At 39.6% G+C, this 17,398-nt stretch overlaps 1 protein-coding gene and 1 long non-coding RNA gene across 4 annotated transcripts in view; one reads left to right on the plus strand and one right to left on the minus strand.

Moving 5' to 3' along the window:
* Positions 1 to 275: 275 nt before the first annotated feature.
* PSMD12 (proteasome 26S subunit, non-ATPase 12) overlaps positions 276 to 17,398 on the minus strand; it is a 24,497-nt gene continuing 7,374 nt past the window's right edge. The window contains exons 5-11 of one of the 3 annotated variants that reach the window (XM_025196270.1): positions 16,044 to 16,193; positions 15,732 to 15,866; positions 14,793 to 14,905; positions 13,370 to 13,544; positions 12,790 to 12,867; positions 11,286 to 11,491; positions 276 to 677 (exon numbers count right to left, since the gene is read on the minus strand). In XM_025196270.1, coding sequence (XP_025052055.1) covers positions 653 to 677; positions 11,286 to 11,491; positions 12,790 to 12,867; positions 13,370 to 13,544; positions 14,793 to 14,905; positions 15,732 to 15,866; positions 16,044 to 16,193 — 882 coding nt within the window. In that variant the 3' untranslated portion in view covers positions 276 to 652. Of the gene's footprint in view, positions 678 to 9,344; positions 9,740 to 10,827; positions 11,492 to 12,789; positions 12,868 to 13,369; positions 13,545 to 14,792; positions 14,906 to 15,731; positions 15,867 to 16,043; positions 16,194 to 17,398 lie in introns of those variants that run through there. The other 2 variants (XM_025196271.1, XM_014527944.2) reach the window with 2 other exon arrangements.
* Positions 3,305 to 8,642, plus strand: LOC112549187. The gene is made up of 2 exons (XR_003092527.1): positions 3,305 to 3,844; positions 4,457 to 8,642. It is a non-coding gene; the product is annotated as an uncharacterized LOC112549187 (long non-coding RNA).

The following is a 17,398-nucleotide window of genomic DNA, read 5'->3' on the forward strand; positions in this document are numbered from 1 at the left end:
CGGGCTTGGGCCCCGCCAGCTGGAACAACTCGTGTGGTTGTTCAGACGACCGGACCACCTGCATCGTGATTGCAAGCAGCGTGAGTAAAGTTTTTTTGCAACCAATAAGTTGTGTCTGCCTCTCCATTCACCAGCCCGCCCTAACGTACGACCAATTTCTAATGCAACTCGAGTCGGCCCTGGCCGTCCGAGACAAAAGCAAGGCAAAAGTTTTGATACAGGAAGCAAAGAATAACTTAGCAACTGAAAACACAAGTATAATAAAATAGGTTTTATTGGCTTTTAGGGTTAAATCATATTGGACTGGCTGTTGGGATTCAAATCCCTGCTATGCCAGGCATCTGATGTGACCTTTAAGAAATACTGGTACATTTCTCTGCGCCTCACTTTTTCGCCTGCCGCACGGTACTGCCTTTCTCTGTCTGTGCCTTTTTCAGGCAGGAGCCGTTTCTTACTACATGGTTGTACAGCAAACATCATGGGGTCCTCCTTTGTATATGGGGCCTCAAAGGACTCGTGTAAAAGAAGATGGACAATGCTCTAACAGTCCAGGTCATTGTCAAGATTACAGATCTCAAATCATAGTGAACACAACTCTCGCACACCCACCTTCTGCGATGCTTCTCTGAAAATGAATGTGGGGGGCCTCTGATCACAAGCACGGTGAAATACCCAAACTGTGACAATGCAAGAGGAAGGACAGAAAATGATGTTTGTTATTTGATAACAATTACTTTTCACAATAGCAAACAAGTGTTTTGGATGAAACTTTTATTCCCATACAACTGGTATTGGCCATCTACCCTTTAATACAAACAGTAAATAGCTACAATATATTTATTAGGGCAAGCCCATTTCTGCAGTGATAAGCTCCAAAGGAATCATAAGAAAGTCTGGATCTGGGCTCTTAGCAAACACTTGAAATCTTACCCAGCCAGTAATGCTCAGATTCAGGAAAGCATTTAAGTCTAAGTCCATCCCTATACAAAATAGCATTTTAAGCATGTGCTTAATTTCTAATATTAAGCACATGCTTACGTGCTGTCCTAAATAGAGCATTTCCCTGAATCGAGGCCCAAATAATTAAAGTATTACTTTTAAAAAGAGCCTTAAAAGCCCTTGATTAAAAGTTATGTAGGGTAAGAGGGCCAGATTTTTTAAATCAGTGGAAGGTATAGGATTTTTTAAAACTATCTACCTACCTTAAGTCTTAACTGACTTAAGAGTCCAAGTCCATTTTGAATATGGGACCTAGGAGCCTAAATCGCTTAGGTGCTTTCAAAATTTTTATTAAATTTCAGTACTGAATCATTTCTAAAACCGGTAAGCAGCCTCATCCACACAATTTTAACTATGCATGAGATAATAATGATTAAAATCATTTTATTAATAATCATTAAATAATTTAACATAGGAAATAAATAATGCACAAGATGAAGGAAATCAATATGATGTGAATGAGCAGCAAAAGTGTTCTTTGATGCTACTTCTAGTAAGAGTACTACCATAAGATTCGTTATTCATCAAATAAAGAATTAAAACAGGTTATAAATGCTTAACTTTTTGGTTCTGCACACACTCATTTTTCATAGCACATTTTAGTACATCTAAACAAAGTAGTTAGATAGTTAGTGCAACACAGTAGTTGGATGGTTTAGTGCTATACTTCAAATTAAGCAGCATGTGAATCCAGAAATAGGTGGGATGTAATTAACATTTTTCATGCTATTATCAGTGCTAAAATTGCAGCTCTCAAGAAAACAAAATACATTCCGGCCTTTTTATTAGTTGCCTACTTCTTCCCTTGTAAAGTCAATGTGAACTCAAGTTCTGCTCCAATCATTTTTAACTAGACCAACCAGGCTAGAGAGACCTCATTTCTCTCCCTCTCTCAGCCTTTCAGAGAACATGAAGCACCATTAAAGCTCAACTACCCAATCAGGTGATTCTGATAGCTGTAGTTTCTAATGTCCAGGGCTTAACATAGACTCTGTAGGAGACCATAGTTAAAAGGAAAATTAAAGAGGGGAACAACTTAGAAATAACAGTACTGGGAATGATAATTGAGAAGAATGAAAACCTATTTCCTTCAGTTTGGGGCATCCTAATAAAAACCTATTTGTTTTTAGTGATTTCTTGTTTTTTCTTCTCTCCAGAAAAATAAATGAAGAAAAAAAGTGAGCTGGATAAATGGAGAAAGGCAAATACAACTCTAAAAAGAGGCAGTGGAGGGTCAACAAGAAACAAGAAGGCATCCTGTTATTTTCCAAAGACACATTAGAGTAGATGTGAAGGCTACACTGCCCTTCATTTGTCTTCACAGCTTGGAAGGAAGAAATTGCCTAGTTTCGGTCCTATATTTTCTAAACGTGAGTATTAGCCCTTTGAAACCCAATGGCACTCTGTTTAAATTACAAGTGCATACACTCTCCCTTTAATTAATGTGCCCAAGGTCTGGAAAACCTTTTGAGATGACATTTCATGTAGTTTTGACTGTGCCCTATTAGCCCTTGGTCTTTCCTGACCATTCCAAGAGGGGTATTAATTCGAAGGGGAATATTTGTCTGACAGTACATCAAAGGAGAGCCATACTTCTTTTTAAATGCAAACTACTAGCACTGTGCAAAGCAGCTAGTATTTGCTTCGGACTCAGCTGATTCAGGGGATAGTGATGTGATTCAGTGATTCAAATCACTGTCCCTAATCGATTCAGCTGAATCCGATTTGGAGATTTGTCCACTGCCAAATCTCCGAATCAAACAGGCCCCATCCCCTGGCCACTCTCCCAGCCCTGTCAATGGCTGCCCCACCCAGCCCCAGCATCCCCGCTCTTTAAAAGGCCACACTCATGGGCTGATGCCAGGCAGGAGGCGATTCCCGCTGCCCCCCACTGCATGGGGGGCTCTGCCATGAGCCCCAAGAGGCCCTGACGGCCACTGCTGCAGCCGGTGAGTGCAGGGCTTTTTCTTTAAGTGGCGGGACACTGGGGCTGGGCAGCCATTGACAGGGCTCGGGGAGCAGGCAGGGGATGGGGCCTGGGGGGGAGGGGGGGCCCCCACGGTCCCCCCCCCTCCTCCAACCCCCCTCCTCACCGCCCCCTGCTTACCAGCACAGAACCCAGGCCCAGCTCCCAGCAGCAACAAGCGGGGACTGCCCAAATCTCTGAATCTCCAAATCTTTCTCTATTTGGGTTGGTCTAATAAAAGATATCAGATTCACCCAAGGAACCTTGTCTGCCTATGTCCTTAGACCAACACGGCTACAACCTACACCCCTGCAAATCTTTCTCTGAATCTTTTCTGAATCGATTCGCACCTTTCTATTGGTCTCCTGATTCGATATGTATTCAGAGATTCAGCCGCCAAATTGGGCCAAACCTTCTCTGAATCGAATCAGCACCTGAAGCTTCGCACAGCCCTACAAACTACCTATGCATTAACTTCCTTTAGCAAGGGATCTATTACTAGATTTAGATAACATGTCAAACAGGTGAGCAGCAAGCTGAGGAACACAATTGTCAGTTCCCCAAGCCATCCAATCACACCTCCAAATCTATTGCATAAGGAAGAAATGGATTAACAACTATCATAAAACTGTTTATAGATGTTTCTAAGTTAACTGATAACTCAATTGTCTTTGTAGATGTGCTCTGACACCAGATTCTCTCGTGCTGGATGGGTAAAAGACCTCTACCTCAAAAGTTTAAACTCTTCTACACAGAAAGGAGCGCTTCTTCTTGGTTCTATTTAAGATAGCAATTTCAAGTACCCAGCAATCACTTCCTGCCCCCCTGGGCTCATACTCCAGCTTGTTCTTTAGTGTCTAATTTAACAGTAGACACAATGTGAGTCTTCATGTTGATACTAAAGAAGGAATTTCATGTTTATTGTTATGCATGTGCAGGGGCGAGTCACAGCTATTTAAGTGTTCCAGCTGATACAGTGCCAAATGTATTCTTCAACAAGTCAGACTGTGAAATTTGCCCTTAAAGTGTTTCTCAGCATGTTCATTTTGTCACTGTGCTACCAACTGTGTGGGCACCGTTATTCGATTAGAGAACGGAAAGTATATTTTACAGTGAATACACACTCATGCATAAAAAGTTACATGTGCATTATGCTAAAATGAGGGTTAAAAATAATCCTACCATATTGCATAAATAAGAAGTAAAAAAGGGTCTTTAATCGCTAGTGTTCATGGTCGTCAAATGAAAAATTCTCTAATAGAACTGAAATAACTGACTTCTTGTTCATGTACCAGAATTTGCAGCTTGTCTAGCTTGAGTTTAGAAATCTTATTTAAAAAAAAATCTCTGAAATAAAGACACACATGGATTATTTTAGAAGAAGATAAAAAGATATTGGCCATATAATCTCTCTCTACAAGGTGAACATGCAGAGGCAAGACCCTGTAAGCCTTAATCATTTTCTGATGTCCTTTATTTTTTCTTCCCCAGATTCACATAATAAATTGAGATGACAGTGGCAGTACAATTACAGAAGACCAAAATATACACCATTGAGTTATGTCCTGGTTGCTTCCAATCCATCCACACCATCACAGGATACTTTCTACCTTAGCTTAAAAGGTCAGAAAAAGGAAGTTCAAGCAGTCTGAAAGGGGACCACACAGCAGCGACACAGGGATTAAGCTACACAGCACAAATGACTTGATCTTACTGCAGAAAAAACATGTTTGTTTGTTTTTTTAATAAAAACTAATATGGCCTTGAGCATAGAATTGAGAGAACATTGAAAAAAAATATCATCTGATATATTTAGAAAACTCTGCTAGGAGTCTTATGTTGCTTGCTCCTCATTTAAATGTTGTGCTTCTCTAAACAATTAAACTAGCTCTGAATAAGAATCTGCAAGATTTAATGTGTACATCTGAGGTTGAGTCTACAGGCCCAGCCAAAAACACACCGCTGTTTCTATAAAAAGGTTGACGGCTTCCCTTTCATCTTCTCTAAGCCTGAAAAGTTAGTACAGGCATCCTCTCTATTAAAAGGGATAGCAGAGGGCTCCAGTTCACAGGTTGACCAAAAAGGAATAAAAGTACATGATTGCAAGAATAACTGTGTCAAGTACCATATTTACAGCACGCACCTTTTTCCCCAAAACTCAACACCCCAAAATTGGGGTGTGTACATGAAGCAAGGAAGCTGATTTTCTGCCTACGGTGGGAAACATCCTGGTTTGATTCCGGCTGTACAGTGCAGCAGCTGTGGTATTACTGTTCAGGGTGCTGAGAGTCAATGAACTTAATGGCTCATTGTTCTTCACTCTACAGATGTTGACAATAATCTCTCCTTTTTAATGGTCTCCATGTTCCACTAATCAAACTAACCTCTCTCCCTTTGTTCGAGCCATTTTGCTATCACCTAGCTGCTCCTGATCTCTATTTCACAGCTTATTTATTAGCTCATTTCAAAAATCATCTCTCTCACATGGAGACCAGTGTTCAGGAGCAGCTAGGGATTCAACTTTAGTTATGGAGGAAAGGAAGGGTGAATCACCTGAAGATTACACTCAGTCCCTGCTCTATGCAGCCATAATCCTGGGGAAAAAAACGTTATTTTTTTTAAATTCTATCTTTCAAAAACAAAGTGTGTATTATATTTGAGGGTGTATGTACGTGAAATGTATGGTATCTTTTATTCTTCAGAAAAGAAGGCATTCAGTTAGCAATTCAGAACACTGAGTGGAGAAAGGGGATGGATGAAAGAGAATGACTTTAGGAGTGTTTTAGGCTAGGTATTTATTGCTTCCTAACAGTATTACAACCTATTGTTCCTATTCCCAATCAACTGATTTAGGCCTATAAATTAGCGATCAAGCCATGTTTTAAATTGTGGCTGGAAACTGCATACCACCTTTGCCAGTGTTTATCAATTCACCGTAATTACTGATGTGGCAATTGTTCACTTAAAGGTGCCAACATGGGAGCTTGAGATACATCCTTGATTGCAACTGCAATGCCCAACTTCCATATTTATATGCATGTTCTAATTTTTTCCCTAAAATATACACACATTCTTTAAAATAAACAAACACCCAAACATACTAGTTCCTTTCCAGCATTCATTACAAACATCTGCCTCTATAAGGTGAGAAAGGAAAGCTTTTCTGGATGGTATCAAAAGCCTTGACAGGTATAGAGTCATCTTATTTTGAACTGCACTTCCTACTTCTAATGAAGACAGCTGTGTTTTCTACTACCCCAAATAGAAGTCATAGTGGGGGAACAGTCTGGAGGTTTATCCCTCAAGTTCAAAAGCTAAAGTTTTCAGTTGTGGCCACTGATTTTAGGTGCCCAATTTGAGAGTCCTTGGTCTGATTTTCAAAGGCAATGAGCAATCTGCAATTTTAATATCCAACAAGCTTAACACTCTAAATGGTTTGAGGAAATTAAAAAAAACCCAAGTGTATAAATGCCTCTACCAAATTTTACACATTCCATGTATTCTTGGGGGTCTATCCAGCTTATGGAATTAAAAAGAAAAGTGCCACACATCTCTGGTTAAGACTGGTGCAAGTTTGAAAATAGACATGCTTAAGATTCAAGCATTCGACATGATATGAAACAAAGATCTGATTAAAAGAAATGGCACTACCTATTACTATTTATATTGCAGCCCCGGTCATGGATTAGGACCGCATTGCGAGAGAGACTGTACAAACAGAGCACAAAAAGACATTCCTTGCCTCAAATACCTTGGAAATATTAAGATATACCTTTGGCCAGCTGCAATGAAATCCTTCACTTCTAGACAGCTCATGATTTTTTTCTCTCATCTCAGTGAGTCAGTCTTTAATTTCAGATATCTTGCTGCCATCACCTGCCTAACTGCCACTGCTTTAGTGCCTTTGAAGAGCCTGACTGACCACACCACGCTTCCTCCTCTCTTACAGTGGTGGTCTCCAGTGTCTGTCAGGAAAGACCTAGGGTCTCCATCCCAAATGTAAAATCAATTAAATTAATGGCTTTTAACCATTTTGGTTTCTCTTCTCTTGTCCTCACAAAACCATTCCCCACTCAAAAGGCTACCTAAAGTAACTACTGAACTGATATATCTTACTAGGGGCTGGAGGTATAAACTTGACTCAAGCTCAATCTGCTTTTAAAAAAAAGAGTTTTTTATATATAAATTCTACTCTTCATTAATGACTCATGGACAAATTAATCAATCAGTCAAGGGCAGCCCCAGAAACGTATGTTAGTTCTCAACAGGTAGTTCTTTGTTACAAGATCCAGTGAATATGTGAACTTAAATGGTGGGGGAAAAGGGCTGCATTTGTTTTCTATAGATGATAATACATCAGCATTAAGCATATTAATTGAAGGTTTAATGGATTACTACCTCTTCTTGCTCTTTAGATCATAGAATCATAGAAGTAGGGTTGGAAGGGACCTTGTAGATCTTCAAGTCCAACCCCCTGCCTGGACAGGGAGAAAACTGGGCTCAAATGACCCCAGCCAGGTAGGCATCGAGCCGCTTCTTAAAGACCCCCAGGGTAGGAGCCAGCACCACTTCCCTTGGATGTCAAGGGATGAAAATCACCAGCTGAAAGCTGGGACAAAATGAATTTTACATTAACTATCAAAGGATTAAAATTTTCCTGATCTGTATGCATCTATACATTTGGAAAAACAAATTAGCAGATAAGCTATACTAAATTGTCTTGATGTTGAGAAACAGAAATAGCATCTTATTATATACAATACAGAACTGTAAGTTGAACTAAGCAAGAATGAATGAAGCTTTTTACACTTAATAATGCTAAAGAGCTGGGCTGGGGATAAGATATATTAATAGTTCATGACTGTAGCTAATGACAGAGTTATGGCAATTAAATTCAAATGAAGTATCATCCATTTGTCTTTCCAGAAGCATGATAAATTTAGGTTATCGTACAGGTAAGTGCAAGCATATAATGCATAGGGAACAGCTCATATCATCTGCCTTAAAAATGCCAAAATTGAATGTTTTTTGTTGTCATGGTCCACTTGCTAAGCTCAATCGACAATTTGTGCATTTTTGGCATAAGTGTTAATGCAACAAAGAGAACCCATTTCTGATAACAGAGAAGATGTGTGCAAAACTTAATTCTCCCTCAATCAACCTATGAGTGCCGGACTTGCACTGGAATTACAGGCATTTTTACATGTGCTCTGGGGGTAAAGGAGAGGTCCACTCTAAAGCACCACAGCGTCTTGTGTACAAGTGTCTTACTCAATGAACTTTAGTTCAAGCGCTGCCATTGCCATTTTGAAGCATGGGGATGCCAATACATGAGATGCAGAGGCTGGCTGGAGCACAGTAATTACCATGCTCCAGCAGACTTGATTAATCAAGCCTGCTCTAGCATACTGTAATTACAGCATGTCAGAGGAGCCTCTGTGTTCATGTATAGGCACTAGGCCTGTACGAAACAGCTAGTATTCGCTTTGGATTCAGATTTGGCCAATTTGGGGGACAGCGATTCGATTCAGTGATTCGAATCACCGTCTCGAATTGATTCAGCCAAATCTGATTCGGAGATTCAGCCACTGCCGAATTCAACAGGCCCCTTTTTCATAAATGGCTGCCCCACCCGGCCCCAGCCTCCTGGCTCTTTAAAAAAAAAAAAAAAAAAAAAGGGGGGCATTCACCAGCCGCCGCCATCCCCACTGCCCCCTGCTGTGTAGGGGGCTCTGCCACGAGCCCCCATCCTCTGCCCACTCCCCCAGCACCCTGCCTGGCCCCAGCTCCTGATTCTTTAAAAAAAAAAAAATAAATAAAAAAGCCCCGCACTTACCAGCTCCTGCCAGGCAGGGGGGCTCTCTCTGCTGCCCCACAACGTCCCATGCTACATGGGAGCTAGGAGCCCCCAGAAGCCCTGACAGCCACTGCAGCAGCTGGTGAGTGCGGGACTCTTTGTTTTCTTTTTTTTAAAGCCAGGAGCTTGGGACAGGTAGGGCAGCCATTGAGGGGGGCAGCTGGGAGAGCAGGCAGGGGCTGGGGGCTCATGGCAGAGCCCCCCACGCAGTGTGGGGCAGTGGGGGGCTTCTTTTTAAAAGAGAAAAAAACAAAACAAAAACCAGGAGCTGGGGCTGGGCAGGGCACTCATTGATGGGGCTGGGACAGCGGGCAGGGGATGGGGCCTAGCAGGGGTTCCTCCAAGCTCACCTCCCCCTTCCTCCAGCCCCCTTTTCCCCCCACCCCCCTACTTATCGGCATGGAGTCTGTGTCCAGCTCCCTGTGGCAGCAAACAGGGACTGCCTGAATTTCCAAAGCTCTCTGAACCTTTTCTGAATTGGAGAGCTTTGAAAAAATTCTGACCTTTTTATTGGTCTCCTGATTCGATTCGGCCACTGAATCGGGCTGAATCTCCTCCAAATTGAATCAGCACCAGAAGCTTTGCACAGCCCTAACAGGCACCCTAAGAGTCCTGGGATCAATTTAGAAAAGGAAGCACATATTTTCTTGAAACAACTTTATAAGAAATCTGTAAAAAGCAGTTTTTATACAACTGATCAATGTATCTAGTGTTTGGAATTAAGAAGAACCTCCAAATCTGCTCAGCCACATTTGATTTTCAGCATACCACACTTCCTCTACAATACTGTCCTGTAGCCTTCTCTTCACAAAATATAAAATAATTGCTGCATCAACTGATGTTGATCAGGCCTTCCTATCTGATGTACAGTATTCAGAGTGATGTTTTGTCACTAGCAGAAAGACAGAAGGACAACACTACAAATACATTAAAAAGATTTTGCTGGTTAGTAATAAAAATGAATAAATCCAAAATGAACTGAATTTCACATGCAAAAATAGCTCTCTCACAAGTAGTGATACCCAAGCATCTGGATTTTTTAAGACCTGCTTGGTAGCATATTACAGGGATAGTCAGGCAGTTTAGGCCCCAATTATGATTTATAAGGAACCATATATAAAAAACAGCATTACTTACAAGCTTTAAAAATGCTCAGAATAAAAAAAACTGTTTGATTGAATTCAAATACTCTTATGCAATATCCCTACCTCATATTTTTGGGTTCAGATGAGCCAACACAAAGTGAAATGATTCTATTTTCACTAAGCCAAATGAAAGTAGTAACAGCATAAATGATAAAAAGGAAATTCAGACCTTAGCCACTTTTTATTTTAGTATCTAGATACTGTAACATGCAATTTAAAAAAAAGGATTTTTAGCCTGATTGTTCCCCTTTTAGACTCCTTGTGCAATTATTAATGAGACCAAAACAATATTGAAAATAATCTTGTACTAATACTAAAACTAGATGTTCAAATGTTGCCCTATTTTATTTGAGAACTACATACCTCACAAGGGAAAAATATATAATTTTAAGTATGACAATCTAAGTGTGCCATTTTTTGAGTCACTGTAGACTTCCAGAAATAGACACACTTCAATATCTTTGATTCTATATACAGTCCTGCAGCATTTCTCCTAATCTTGAAGATTTTTTATTTTAATTTTAATAGCAGTTCAAGCTAACAAAAGTGGTCTTGTTTAAAATATAAGACAAAAATGAACTGAAAACAGAATTTGGAACTACAAAGTTAGATAATTAAGTACTGGTATTCTCTTTTATAAATTAAAAGTCACACCATAGGTAAAATAGGATCTGACCTATACCCATAAAAAAACAAGGACATTTATAGAGTTATGGCTAAGAAACCTGGGCTTTGCAAAATTAAGTCATGCTCTAATACTCCCGCAATACTGAAACACAAAAGAGACAGGAGGCTTCAACACAATTTCTGAATGTCCTGGCTGTTGAACAAATTAGACGTTTGACACCACATTAAAAGTATTTAAGTTATGCTGGTACATTTTATTTGTAAAACACCTGCCTTTTTTTAACAATATAATCGCCACTCAAAACTGCAAAAACAAATGGCCATGTAAAGAAATAAGTGCAGAAATATTTGTTATGTGGATGATGGCAAGTATCTAAACATTTCCAAAAAATACTGGGATAAATCACAAGACTATTTTTGATTACACAGGCAATACAGTTTTATTATATTCTTTCACCAATTGTAGTAAAAATGTTTAAACAATTAAGTGAATATTCAGGGTACTTAATTGTCAACAAGGTTTTATGAGTTATTTACGTTCTAAATCTTAGACCCAGGGCAGAAGCAGGCAGGGGTGAGGGGGAGGAATGGGAAAGAGGGAGAAAATAAAACATATACACACTGAAATAATAGTCTCTTATCAAGTTTGAATGCCTTCTTTAAAAGCATTAACATTACTGAGGCACCTTACTGAAGGTTGTGTATCATCTCCTCTTTGGCAATGAGATGTGTGGTTTTGTTAACTAGGGCCATCAATGAGTTGAGCTTATGAGACCAGTCATTGAGTAAGTTATTTGGGTCCTTTGGCCTCTGGAAATTGATAATTCCTGCCAGCCTGTCTACTTTAGCAAAGATAGTCTTATTTACGACTAGATTGGACAGGAACTCCTCCGATTCCTGCAAAGGAGACAAACAGCACTAAATCAGGATTACAGCATTTGTAACAAAAGACATCAGATGTTCTTCCCAAATTTCCAAACAACTATCTAGTATAACCTTTACATCAGTACACTCTGCTATAGTACTGTACTTACAATGGACATAATACTTTAATATTATGCATAATATTAAAATATGACGGTGTAACTACTATGTTGCATTACATTGTAACAACTGAGATTACGTTGCAACTATTAAACAAAAAGGTCAATAAACTCCTGATATCAACTACAATAAAAACGACAACTAGTCCCATTTTGAGCTGCATGAATTGTAAACTTTCAGACTATAAGACCAAAAAGCCTCCTGTGCATTTGGAGCATTTGGCTAAATAACTTCTAAAATATACTTTCTACTGCTAATCTGGGCACAAATATTCAATATAAAGCGGACTGTACAAAATAGCATGACCATGCCAAGAACTGCTCATTTAAAATGGTGCTGTTATATAGAGGCAAGTCATCAGATATTTAGGGAAATACTGTTAAGTGTGTGTATGGTTTTTCCCCTCTTAATGCCACATACTCTGAAATGTAAATCCATTTGGAAAATTCAAACAGGAAAGTGAAAGGTAACAAGTCGGATGTAATCACGTTTGTTTACAGCCTTTTACAATAGATTACAGCACAGGGGATACAGAATCTAGTTACAGTCTTGAATCTGAAGGAATTTTAGCATCTGTTTTTTCCTTACTTCCTGGTTACTTCCTATCATTTTGAACACTGTGTGAATTATAACATTCCATTCTAATCCCTGGATAGGCATATATGCAATGTATAGTCCGTATTTTCACTATCAGAGGCAAAATTAAAAATATCCTAATTTTAAAAAATCCTAATTTACTGTTAACCCCTTAGAGATTTCAGTAAACTTAAGTATAATTAATATTCTTTTTTTACACTTTGTTTCTGGTGTTAGTAACTAGAAACCTTTGGTTACACTGGGGCAATGTCCAAGAGACTGTGAGAACATTACTTCTACATGGAGGATTATAAGAATAATACATAGAAAACATGTAAGTGTGCATGCCTTCAGATTCTTTATCAAGAGTGTTGTATTTCTAAAATACTAACTTCTCTTTCTGCATTGTAGGTATGGCTCTTCCAATCATTCTCTGACGTGAGACTTAGTATATAGTGTTAAAAATGCCTATAAAATGCAAATAAACTCAGAACGCTATTCTGAGTTAAATATCAATTTCTTTACCTAGCCTACATTTCTTTATAACAAAATAAGATATCCTAGATGACACTTACATCAACAGATAGGTCCAGGAGCTGTGCCATTCTCTTCATTGTAATTCTGGTATAATATTTTGCCATTATTCTAATATTCTGGAATAAAAGTGTTCAGGGTTATGAGGGTTGTGTGTGAACGTTTAATTGAATCACGCTGCAAAACTACAGAAGACACTTTTAAAAACAAACTAGAATTGCATTGCTGTAATGGCTTATCCACCATAAGGTATGCAAACAAACAGTAAGAGGACTTTCTTCTGAACACAAAATATTCTTTTGCTAAGCTAAAACACTGCCTCCATCTCCCAGACTAGCTAAAAAAAGTTAGCCACTAATTACTGATTTAATACAATACAACATTCTTCTTAAATTTCTGTCCTAACCAACATTTCAGAGTACAGCTAACAACCTGTGTAAGCTGAAAATTTAAGCATTGCATTCGTTTTCAACAGTTCTGTTGTTTCGCTCCCATTATTGGTACGCATTTCACATTTCTGTACCCTAATTTCTTTCCCTCTTACATTAAAAGGAGAAACACATCTTTTGTAACTCCAAACCTGTCTATATGGAGAATGCTTAAACAGTCAGTTGTACTTACATGCTCCACAACTCTGTTCTTTAAGTCTTTCCATCTCTTTTCACCTTCCTCTGTATAACCAAACACATCGGTAGCAGGACTGTCAAGAGATCCTTCTCTCAACTCCTTTCCATATTCGTCAACTATGGAGGTCCAGCGCATCAATTCCATAGTGGTAAATAATTTCAAAAGATCCCTGTAAACAGTTTAGCAAAGCCACTTTACTGTCTCATAGCAAACAACTCAGTGTTTTACACTTAAAATCCTGCCGGAATACAAATACACTAGCAAAAAGTTCAGTGTTATCCCCATTAATCAGCCAAACTCCGTAGTAAGTACATGAGGGAGAAACAACCAAGGATATGCATCTAGCTGGGGTCATCTAGACCCAGCACTCTTTCTTGCCTATGCAGGGGGTCGGACTCAATGATCTATTGAGGTCCCTTCCGACCCTAACATCTATGAATCTATGAAAAACCATGAGGAAGAGAAAACAATCATTTAAGCCAGGGGACAATGCTGGCATTGTATTTCTGGGTACTTTGTATCCATTAGGATAGAAATTAGATAAAAATGACTAGTTATTATATGTCTCTTATGGACCCTCACTTTTCCAGTAATAGGACTGTGGGCAAAATACCCAAGACACTAGACACTTACACTGGACATCCATTTCAGTCCTATGTTCCTATCATGTTTTAAATGTTTTCCTGTAATATATTTTTCTCCTTTGCTGATGAACTGTTTGCACTGCACTTTGCACTGTTTGCAAATTCAAATTTCTACTGGCTGTGTAGTTTGTCAATTCCATATCTGTGCAAATACATTCCACTGAATCGGAATGGTCCCATTTCACATCTATTAAACCTATGCGATTCTAAGTACGCAGGTGACAGGATATGGGTTAGCAAGAGAGAGAGACTGAGCTGAATTTAGAAGGAAACCTCATCAATAGGATCTCTCATATTCATCTGCAGCTCTGTTTGCAAAAACTGCATGTACACTTTAAAGTACAAAAAATAAAATGTAATGATTAACTCTAATCCAGACCTGATGTCTATTACATGCACTCATGCAAAAAGGATCTGCAAACTGAAACAGCCTATACATAAACAGCGTCACAAATGGCAAATAGAGGCCGTCCTTCGAATGTTAGGCTCACAGTATTACTTGGCTATTACAAAATAGAGGCAGTACAGATTATATTATGTGCATAACACGGAACTTTCCAATATGGCACAAATACATGCATTTGTGTCATAATGCAACATTCATATTATGAATTGAACCACTCTCAGAAACAACTTTATGTTTTTTTCCCAAAATTATTTTAACTTTACAAGATGTTTACAATAAGCTCATGGCATCTGAATCCACTTTACCTTCAGGGTTACTGTAAGAATAACTTTCTTGCAAGAATGAAGTATGCAAAAGATATACTTACTTATACTTAGGGATTTCTTCTAGTTTTTTGTCACTACTTATTCTGTGCACCAAATCAGACTGTTCATTGTCATAAGGTGAAAGAATAACATACAGAACAACACTCTTCAGTGCCTATTCAAAGGGAAAGAACCGTTACGTTGTTTTTTTAATAACAGAAAAATAATTCAAAAGTAAACACAGCTTGCAAGGTAGGCACAGCTAATCTTCTGTACATGTAATCTGATACACATTCTATAAGGCTCAAGCCACATTTCTAAAGGAACTAGGGTAAAATTAAAACATTTACATTTTGATTGTGAGGTAAAAAATATATTCAGGTTAATTGAAATTTGTAATGCTGTCATTTTGACAGGAAAACAATCCTGAGTTATGAAGCATTTACATTGTGTTCACAACTTCAGAGCTAATTCCAAAAAATTACTGTTCAAAACGTAGTTGTTCAAATTGTTTCTAGACATCCCCTTATATAATGAAGAAAAATCAAGTCACATTCAATTAAAAAAAACAATCAAACATACATTATTATTTTCCTCATGCAAATAGTGGCTTTTAATTAATATTAATTAGTAGCTTAGCTTTATTATATATTCCTCCTTATGTACCCAATTTGTTAATGTTTTGATTAAACGTACTCTGATATGCTCTAAGCAACAACAGCAGGATGAACTGTATAATACACAGGCGGGCAATTATTTTGGGCGGAGGGCCACTTACTGAGTTTTGGCAAGCCATTGAGGGCCACATGACAGGCAGCCAGAGGCAGATAAATATTAATTTTCTAAATTTTTTAGGGGACCCGCAGGCCAGATGGAATGGCCTGGCAGGCCGCATTTTGCCCACCCCTGGTATAATACATGCTCAAGTTTAACAGGCTTCTGCAATTAAATAGGATTTCTGACCCATGGAATTATAGCAAATTTATTTGTATTGTTTTTACCTGCTGCCACTTCTCACTTTCAGCCTGGATACAAGGTGTATCATAAATGGCTCTGTAGTGCTTACAAATGGAGAGGTAGGAACCTTCGTGCTGATCCAGCTGAATCATTAAGTTGTAGTATTTCAACTTTAATTTCTGGAACAATTACAAACAGTGTCAAGTTAATATAGATCCACTATCTCATGTACTATACCTAATTAGAATTCAATAACTGACATATAAAAGCATGCTTAAGCCTGAACAGAAAGCACACCACAGACTAAAGTAGGGAAGGGGGGAAAAAAAACAAACCAAAAAACACATCCATTTTACCTCTGTGTTTTCTTCTTGGAAAAATTTGGTGTTAATTTTTTTGCTGATAATTTGGGTCCGAATGTAGTCTTTTACAGCCAAACAGAGTCTCATCTGCTCCAGGATAAATTCCACCCGTTCCTTTTTTTCCATTGAACCATAGGTTTCCACCTAAAATGAAAACTAAAGTATTTAACTGTAGGGATATTTGTATGATCTATCAAAGATTTTCACCATGCTTTGTTTCATATGGTTATTTTAAAGTTTCTGGCTCCAAATCAAATGTATTACTATAAATATATTTAAACAAAGCAACTTTAAAATGACTGTATATACACTGCAGGACAAGCTAAATCAATACCGTCTGACTGTATAACTTTACTATATTATGGGACCATATTATCCAATAGGTATATATGTGAGGTTAAATCCTTCCAAATTTGACTTGCTTATGGGCCTAAAGCAGGGATAGGCAACCCACGGGACGGGTGTCAAGAGTATGGCACTTGAAGGCATCTTGCTTGGCACTCGAAGGCATCTTGCTTGGCACTCGTGCCTTGGGTTGGATGGCAGGGAAGGGGTCAGGGCTGTGCTGCCATAACAAGAATTGGGCCACTCATGGCTCCCCTACTGTCTGCCCCTGGCACACCAACATCTTACGAGTCGAGGTTGTGGGTGTTTTTGGCACTGCCCCAAAATGTTGTCAACCCCTGGCCTAAACAATAAGTCGTCCATTTAGTACAGGGGTGGGCAATTATTTGGGGCTGCAGGCCACATAGGCAGTTTTGGGGAGCTGTTGCCAGCCAGTCAGAACTCCTCCCCTCCCCCTTTGCTCACCAAACCTGGAGCCCACATGCCCTGTGGCTCCTCCCTGCCACTGCTACCCCCCACCAGACCCAGCAGCAGCTGACCACACAGCCCCAGCCCTGGGTCACCCCACACCCAGTCTGGACTTGCCTCGGCTGGATCAGACTAGCTCTGGACCAGCCAGGATCTATGCACACAAACCTGACTCTGGTTCCAGCCTTCCCTGTGCCTGCGCAGGACCAGCCCGCCCACAATAAGTAGTGGCAGTGGCCTGGCAGAAGCTGCTGCTGTGCACAGGGAAAAGTGGCCACCTCCCGCTCACCACTACTGGGCCCTTCATGCTATGGCCTCCTGGAGTCTGTGCCCACGAGTCAGCCGTCGTCACAACCACCACTCATCGCAAGCAGGCACAGAGCAGCCCAGGGCCAGAGCTATACATGTGGGTCTCAGTCCACTCTGATTGAGGCAGGTCCAAAGCAAGCGTGGGGCAGGCCAGGCCAGGCCAGTCTCCACGGAGCTGGGGTCATTGGCAGGGGCAGGGGGGAGGGGGTGGCCCCAACCCAGGTCTC

This window comes from Alligator sinensis, unplaced genomic scaffold (genome assembly GCF_000455745.1).
Source record: "Alligator sinensis unplaced genomic scaffold, ASM45574v1 scaffold282_2, whole genome shotgun sequence".
Taxonomy (NCBI): domain Eukaryota; kingdom Metazoa; phylum Chordata; order Crocodylia; family Alligatoridae; genus Alligator; species Alligator sinensis.